At 48.8% G+C, this 9,074-nt stretch overlaps 1 protein-coding gene across 1 annotated transcript; it reads right to left on the reverse strand.

Annotated features, from left to right (window-relative positions):
* Positions 1-3,703: 3,703 nt before the first annotated feature.
* On the reverse strand, positions 3,704-4,895 carry PYY2 (seminalplasmin). The gene is given in 4 exon segments (NM_173956.2): positions 3,704-3,908; positions 4,052-4,129; positions 4,224-4,390; positions 4,806-4,895. Coding segments are annotated over 2 exon segments (243 nt in total). The 5' UTR covers positions 4,806-4,895; the 3' UTR covers positions 3,704-3,908; positions 4,052-4,053.
* Between the last annotated feature and the right edge of the window lie 4,179 nt (positions 4,896-9,074).

Consider the following 9,074-nt stretch of genomic DNA (forward strand, 5'->3'; position numbering starts at 1 on the left):
AACATTGCTGAGGTTAATTTGTAAGTGAGCTCTACCTAGTTGGATTTAAGAAAAGTAAGTACTTATATAAATTCTGAAATATACAGAAGACAATTGGCCAGGGACTCCCTTGTGGTCCAGTGGCTAAGACTCAGCACTCTCAATACAAGGGATTGCAGTTGGATTTCTGGTCAGGGAACTAGATCCCACATACTACAACTAAGTCTTCGCATGCCCCAACTAAAGAACACACATGCCCCAAATAAAACATTCCAACTAAAGATTCCACATGCCACTACTAGAAAAAAAATTCTGCCTGCTGCATGTATGCTCAGTTTGCAACCTTATGAACTATAGCCCTCCAGTCTTCTTTGTCCATGGAATTAACCTGGCAAGAATACTGGAGTGGGTTGCCATGTCCTTCTCTAGGGGATTTCCCAACCTTAGGATAGAAATCACATCTCCTATAGCTCTTGCATTGGCAGTCAGATTCTTAATGACTGCTCCATCTGGTAAGCCCTCAGCATGCTGCAATGAACATCAAAGATCCTGCTTGCCACAACTAAGACTCAGCCCAGCCAAATAAATAAATAATTAAAGAAAAAAGATGCTATGTGACTTCTGAGGCCAGGTCACAAAAGGTAATTATTATGAATTAAAGTGTGTTCTGCTCTCCTCGCTTTCCAATTCATGTGTTGGAATCCTAACCCACAGTACTTCAGAAATGTGACATTACTTGGAAATAACATCATTGCAGATGTCATTCATTAAGGTGAGGTACTTCCCTGGTGGCTCAGATGGTAAAGCATCTGCCTACAATGAGGGAGACCCGGGTTTGATTCCTGGGTTGGGAAGATCCCCTGGAGAAGGAAATGGCAACCCACTCCAGTACTCTTGCCTGGGAAATCCCATAGACAGAGGAGCCTGGTAGGCTACAGTCCATGGGGTCACAAAGAGTAGGACATGACTGAGTGACTTCACTTCACTATACTGCAGTACAGTGAGCTCCTAATCCAACATGACTATTGTCATTCCGAAAAGAGAAATTTGGACACAGAAGCAGACAGGCATACAGGGAAGATGATGTGAAGAGACACAGGGTAAAGACCCCCATCTAGAAGCCACAGAGAGAAGCCTGGCACACATCCTTCCCTCACAGACCTCCAAAGGAACAAACCCTGCCAACACCAGCCTCCAGAACTGTTGTGAAACCACCCAGTTTGTGGGACTTTGTAATGGCAGCCCCAGCAAACTAATACAGCAAGGCAGTCAGCCTTCTGATTCTCCTGGACCACTAGCTCTAGGAGCCACTGTTCTGTAAGTCCAACCCCAAGACATCAGGCTAGGGATGACACATGTAGGTGTCAGTCTGAGCTCCCAGCCAACACCCACCAGAACCCACCAGACATGTGAATGAGCCTTCTTGGGTATCAGACCCAGACAGCTTCAGTTACTGCATGAGACACTCCGAGTCACAATGGCCTAGTCAGGTCCTTCTCAATCCTGACCCATAAAATCATTAGTGAAATACAATGGTTAAGTCACTAAGTTTTAGGTTTACTTGTTACACAGCATAGTAAGCAGCACACATACCCTTTCTCCTTTGCTCCCTCCCTGGTGGCTAAAATACAGATACAGTGATTGTGGACCAGGTGAGCCATCTTCATTCATTGTAGATGAGGGCATACGGAAGCCACAGAATAGGAAACTGGGCTGTTGGACATTCCCAATGGAGAAGAGCTGCCAGCTCCCTGGATACTACTCGCATTTTATCTAAGAAAAATAAAATACTTTCTTGTTTAAGTCATTCTTAATTCTGTCTCAATTATTAAAATCAGATCAATATCCTAGCAATATAATGTATGTGAAACAAATAGCTAGTGTCTAGCACATAAGTCGGAGAAGGCAATGGCACCCCACTCCAGTACTCTTGCCTGGAAAATCCCATGGACGGAGGAACCTGGTAGGCTGCAGTCCATGGGGTCGCTGAGGGTCAACCACGACTGAGCGACTTCACTTTCACTTTTCATTTTTCACTTTCGTGCGTTGGAGAAGGAAATGGCAACCCACTCCAGTGTTCTTGCCTGGAGAATCCCAGGGACAGGGGAGCCTGGTGGGTTGCCATCTATGGGGTTGCACAGAGTTGGATACGACTGAAGTGACTTAGCAGCAGCAGCACATAAGTAAGTGCTTTTTGTTTCTTTTTTTGGATGAGCTGCACAGCTTGTAGGATGTTAGTTTCCTGACCAGTGATCGAACCTAGGCCCCTGCAGTGAAAATGCCAAGTACTAACAACTGGACCACCAGTGAATTCCCAGCAAGTGCTTTTTTTTAAAAAAAAAAAAAGGTAGCTATTGATATTATCATCAATATTACATCTAAGCTTCCCTCTGACCCTTAATATTGGTTAAATCTGATCAGCAATGGATTAACCACCTCTCAACAATCCCCACAGTGGACTTGAGGCAAACCCATGCCACGCTGGGCAGAAATTGTCCGTGGTTATATAATTTATACCAGGGTTCTCATCTACAAGCCTCAAACTGACCACAGCTCTTCCATGCAGACCAACAGACAGAAAACCACGGACACCAACACAGATTCACATCGTCCCACGCCTCCAACCACAAAATGAACCAAAACTTGAGGCAGCCATGGCATGGAGTGGTTTTAGGGGTTGGTTAGAGTAGAGGAAAGAAGACAGAGGAATAATGACAGGAAATGGGTCTCAGACAGTGGAATGCTTTAGGAAGAGGAAACCAGAGAAAAGAACTAACTCTACCTTTCAAAGTAATCAGGGCAGGCTTCAAGGAGGAGGTAGCCACTACCCTGAAACTGATCTCCAGACTGAAATGAGAAAGGGATCTACAGCAGGGGGAGTGATCAGGCCAAAGGCTTAGAGCATTGGAGTCTACACGGCCTGTGACCTGACCAGGCCCTCGACCTGCTTCCATCTCCCCCTTCCACCCTACCTTCTGGGAGACTAGAGGGCAGTACAGGGAAGGGAAAGTGGTAGAGCCCAGAGACCCCAGGGCAGGTGGTGTCTGACCAGGGGTCTCTCCTCCCGTGATGGCAGAGCCAGCTTGAGGCTCCTCTCCGAGTCACCTCAGGAGGGCATCTCTCTCATGACCTTGTCCCCAGGACACCATGCTTGGTGACTTACCTCCTGAGTGTGAATTCAGAAAGGGGAGGGTGGCAGCAGAGAGAAAGGGCGTCCTCCACACTCCCATTGCTCCTGCTGGGGGAAGGGGTCACTTCCAACACCCCCATTGCCTGGGCAGGGGTAATCTGGGGTGTTGGTACCAAGCCCATTCTCCAGACACTTCCCTCTTTGGGGGATGGTGCAGCTCTGTCCCCAGCTACTCTCCTGGGCTGCCTAGCCTGCTCCTTTCCACACCCTTCACCCTCCAGCAGCAATTCTTCCTGCTCCTCCCTAACCCTTTGGAAGAACTTTCAACCTGCCCCCACCCCACCTGACTAGAGCGCCAGAGGACCCTTGTCTGGGTGCCATGCACTCCCCTTGCAAGGCGGTAGCATTTTCTCTTAGCTCAGAACAGAGAGAGACCCAGCCTGAACTCTGCCCCAGCCCTAAGCTCCTTTTGTCTTAGGCATCATCTTCTACCCTCTCAACTCTATCCTCCTCTCCACACTACAACTCCCACCTGGATGCCACCTCCACGAAGGATTAGGTAAAGCAAATAGATAAGCACACTTTCCATTTCAAAGAAATTTGCACTTTATTTAGGGAACAAGGAAGGACCATTCACAGCCCTCCAGCCCAAGGGAAGGGACACACTCCTCAGACATAGCCAGCCTGGAGAAGAATCCAGGTTCCGGGGTCAGGAGCAAACATGGAAATGGGGTCGGTGTCTTGGCATATTTCTCTCTGGAGGCCGTAGCGGTCTTCACCACAGTTAGGCTCCTCTGGCCTGCAGGAGGGAAAGGAAAGGAGCCAAGCTCGGCGTCGGATCTGGGTAGATGAGACTGGGGGAAAGTACTAGGTGGCGGGGCTAGGGTGGCAGGAGGATCAGGCCGCGCTCCAGGGGACAGCCACGTGGCGGGGCACTTTTACCGCTACTTGACTGAGCGATTCCCGCGATCACCGATCCATTTGGAGAGGAAAGTTTCTAAGAGTTTAGGATTCGCAAGTCTGTGGGGCGGGGCCAGAGAAGGGCAAGATCATGAGTGATCACGCCCCTGTCGTAGACCCTGCCCCGCCCACCCCGCGCACTCGCTCACGCTACCGATTGGCCAGCTTGGCATAGCGGCTCAGCGAGAAACGATGATGCTTATCCGGTGAGGCTTTTTCATCTGAAGGCTGGGGTTTGGAGTCGACCAGCTCTCCCAGGCAGACAAGCAGGGCCAGCAGCACTGTGGCCATGGCGGGCCACGATCTGCGCCCCGCCATCATCTGGAGAGGGGCACTAGATTCAGCTAGAGCAACTACTCCTGAGGCGGGAGTCTGAGGCTGCCATCTGGTCCAAGCTTCAGCGACCTGTCTGGTCGCGCTGGTTCCCGACCAAGGCTTAGCCGCCTGCTGGCTGTGTGTTCTCAGGCACTGCACCATCTCTGGCCTCAGTTTCCTCATCTGTTAAAAGGGCATAAGCCCTGCCTGCCTCCACCATGTTTACCCAGAAGGGCAGATGGAGGAAAAAGACTATGCTGGCAGCAGGGACTCCCTGGCTTCTCTGCTTCCCACTTCCGCTGACCCCCTTCCAAACCAGCTTCTCACCACTCAGTCCGTTTCCACCTTGCTAGCCTCAGTTTCCCCACAAACTAGCCTGGGATCCCCCGACCAGACCATTGCTGGGTCCCAGGCCACTCACAGCGACAGCTCTAGAGGCAGAGTGGTCAGGAGATGGAAGGCCAGAGGAGTCCGAAGGGCTGGACTTCTACAGGTGGGGCTGTGGCCTCCTCAGCTCAGTGCATTCCGTGTGGGGCTTATATCCTGGTCTGAAAGGGGAGGGGAGTTGAAGGGAGGGGGCTCTTCCTCTTCCCCCTCCCCCCCACAGCAGATCGCTGTGATTACACTCAGACAGTACATGATATCTCCACGTCCAAGGAGCCGAGGAGGGAGCCCCCACACTTGTACTCAGGGTACCTCTGGACAGGATGTCTAGTCAGAACCCCATCTTCACCCTACAGCCCTCCCCCAGCAGGTGTAGCCTCCTGAGGAAGTTAACCATTCGGTCTAGATTTCTGGGACGACCCCTAGGACCAGGGTTGACATTCTGTCTTTTCTAGCCTGTCCATGGTGGGGGAGAGGAGATGCAGGCAGGAAGCCAGAATATTTTTTCCAGTCTGTGGGACCTGTAGCTGCATCTTCCAAAAGCCAGTCTTTTCAGCCCCTGCTTCATAATATGTTGGAGGAGAACTGAGGAGTGACAAGACCTGTGGGGGGAAAATCTCTCTCCACTGGAGGCAGGATGGGAGAGATAACCTTGGCTCTTGACCTGCTGTCTGTGAAGTCTTGGACGAGGGACCCCTCTGGACACTCCACTATGTCTCCCTCTGTTCAAGAGTTGGGAGAGGGGTGGGAGGAGGCCAAGGTCAGTCCCCTCCCCAGAAGCAGCTGAGTCAGCCACCTGTACACCCAGCCTGACACATACACATTCAGGTCCAGCAGGCCTGGTATACAGACCCCTTGCAAGGCAATGTGCCCCCATTTCCATCCAGGGGTCACTTGGGCACTGATGTCTTACAGGACTGAGTGATGCCAGGAACGCCCAACAACATGCCACCATCCCTAGCCCGTTACAATCTCCACTGGGCTCAGGGTCAAAGATCCCCAGCAAGGGAAAGACTCCTGTTTGTTAAGCACCTACTGTGTACTGGGCAGTACATGATTTCAGGCACAACAACACAATGAGCTGAGTTTCTCCCCACATTACAGATGAGGAAACTAATGCTCTGAGAGGTAAGGAAGCAACAGCCAAGGTCACCCAGGATACAAAGCAGAGAAAAGGGCTGAGGCTAACCCCAGGGAGAGGCCCACCCAATCATGATGGACAGAAAGGCTTACTATCTTGTATAACCATGGGGCTTAGGAGTCAGGTATGGGAGTAGAATTAGGGAAGCTAAGTAAGTATGGGGTCTACCAACCCCATTCGACCCACCTGCCCATCCCACTAAAAGAGAGGAAAAGAGCCAGACTGCCACTCCACAATTACAGGACCAACCTATTGATTCATTAATCACCACTGCCTCATTGAAGAGTATTAACTTTCTGATTAGTGGAGAGGATGTCCTAGCCCTTGATCAATGGGCTCAGCTGCCCCCCACACACTCTCAACTCCACCAATGACCCATGATTCAGTCACTATGAGATATGTCTGGAGGATGGGGGACTGACATCTGTGAGTGGAGAAACTTCCAAATGGTTGTTATTATAGACTTGTATCCAGCACCTGCCTCCAACTTGTCCTCAAAGGGAAGTAGGGACAGAATCACTAGGGTTCCCTTGATCCCCATTTTCAGAACACCTAGCAAGGCCACCTTAGGGGTCAAGGAGGCCATGGTCTTAGACCCCAGTTGACCATTGCTCTTGCCCAGTGGACTCAAGGGTTACTCATCAGGAGAGTGTCCATGCCACCCCTGCCCTAAGTCTTAATTTTGTGTATCCCACCACCTGCCCACCCTCCCCTGTCTCCCTGACTCTCTGATATCCCGACCATTGAGCAGCACTAATCTACTACCGTCCACCCTCAGGCAGGACCTCATGCCCAAGGATCTAAACACAGCAAATGGCCATGCAGCAAGAGTGACCAATCCTCACTCAATGAGCACTTATTGGGCCCCTACTCTGTGCCAGACACTCTTCTAAGCACCCAGGACTGAGCAGTGAATGAACAGGCAAATCCATACCCTCTTGGAGTTTGCATTCTAGTGGCAGGTATCACCTATATGGCACTTGCCATCTGCACTTGACATTTACCTCTACAAGGATTTAAATCATGTACTGCTGCAGCTGCTGACCTTCAACACCCCCCGGAAAGGAATTCAGGGTGGAGCAGATATGAGGCACTCTGTACTCTGGGAAAATCTGGCAGAACAGATCTTCAGATAGTAGATATTTTCAGGAGCCGATTTTATGAGCCCAATTCTCCTATCTCCTTATATCTAGAAAAGCACGAAAAATCCTTCATGGTGACAACTGTGTCTTGTGACTAACAGAAACCTTCTGCAAAAAAAGATGTGCTTGATCATATCTACTCCCTTTTTACCAAAATCACATACTTACTGACCTTTCCCTCCTACCTCTTTGGAGCAGTTTCTAAGAGCTACCTGAAATGTTGCCTCCCAGGCTATAGTCTTCATTTTGCCCCAGTATAAGGTAACTTGCAAATCTCATGTTGTGCATTTTTTTAAAGTTAGCCCAGGAAACGAATAAACAAGAAATCATGTATTAATAGTATGTCTGATTTCAATAAGTGCTGTAAAGTAATTAGCCTCCAATTAAAATAAATTTTAAAAAGAGAGAGAGAAAATAAGTGCTATAGAAAAAAAATCCAGGTAAGGATAGAGTGCTGGGTGCAGGGGACTTGTTTTATGTTGGATGGTCAGGGAAGACCTCACCATAAGATGGCATTTGAAGGATGTAAGGAAGCAAACCATGAGTCTACCTTAGGAGGAATGTTCTAGGTGGGGGAAAGAGCAAGTGCAAAGGCCCTGAGGTTGAAGTCAGGTTGACAGTTTGAGGAATGGTGAGGAAGCCTGTAGGGCTGGAGTAGAATGAGCAATGAGAAGAGTCAGAAGGAGCTGAGCTAGGGAGGCTATTTCACACCTTGTATCTGTGATTCCTGAAGTTTCACGTGGAACTGGCACATCATGGGCATCTAGGAAATGGTCATTGAATCAATCAGTGATTCAATTGGTTAAGATGAATGCATGCTCAGTCGCTTCCCTCGTGTCTGATTTTTTGCGACCTATGGACTGTAGCCTGCCAAGCTCCTCTGTCAATAGGATTCCCCAGGCAAGAATACTGGAGTGGGTTGCCATGCCCTCCTCAACCAACGTCTCCTGTGGCTCCTGCATTCCCGGCAGATTCATTACTGCTGAACCACCAGGGAAGCCCGTTAGTTAAGATACAGCTGCCTTATAGAGACCAAATAACCGTAGCTTAAATACCACCGAGGTTTATTTGTCTCTGACATAAGAATCCAAGCTGTACACCTGAAACTAACACATCATTGTAAATCAACTATGAAGTGAAGCAAAGTGAAAGTCACTCAGTTGCGTCCGACTCTTTGTGATCCCATGGACTATACAGTCCAGGGAGTTCTCCAGGCCAGAATACTGGAGTGAGTAGCCTTTCCCTTCTCCAGGGGATCTTCCCAATCCAGGGACTAAACCCAGGTCTCCTGCCTTGCAGGCAGATTCTTTTACCAGCTGAGCCACCAGGGAAGCCCAAGAACACTGGAGTGGGTAGCCTATCCCTTCCCCAGAGGATCTTCCAAACCCAGGAACTGAACCAGGGTTGAAGGTGGATTCTTTACCAGCTGAGCTACCAGGGAAGCCTTGCCTTAATAGAGACCAAATAACAGTAGCTTAAATACAACCAAGGTTTATTTTTCTCTTTCATAAGAATCCAAGCTGTACACCTGAAACTAACACATCATTGTAAGTCAACTCTACCTTAATTTAAAAAAAAAGAAGAAGAAGAATTTAAAGTCTTTCCTGACCTACAGGATATACCAAAACATGTCCACAGACTATAGTTTGCTGACCCTCGGTGTAAAAAAACAGAACTCTCTCTGTACTGAGTTGTCTGTTTACCAAGAGTAAGCCGGGTGTGTTCTCTTGCTGTTTATACCAGGTATACTTTCACTGATACCATATAACACTATAATCTATTACTACACACACAGATGAAATGTGAGTGCATAAACAATCAGTTCCTAGAAAACTAAGTTGAATGCTTTGGAAAGACTCAACAAAGGGAATGACTGAAATGTGAGATTAGGTGTGAAAGATGACTGTAAAATAGGGAAAGTCCTAACAAATCAAGGCAATTCTGTGTGGGAGAATTTCACACGGGTTTTTAAATTCTCAGCCCATTTAGTGAAACAGGAAATAGTAATGATAGATTGTGGGAC

This window comes from Bos taurus, chromosome 19 (genome assembly GCF_002263795.3).
Source record: "Bos taurus isolate L1 Dominette 01449 registration number 42190680 breed Hereford chromosome 19, ARS-UCD2.0, whole genome shotgun sequence".
NCBI lineage: Eukaryota > Metazoa > Chordata > Mammalia > Artiodactyla > Bovidae > Bos > Bos taurus.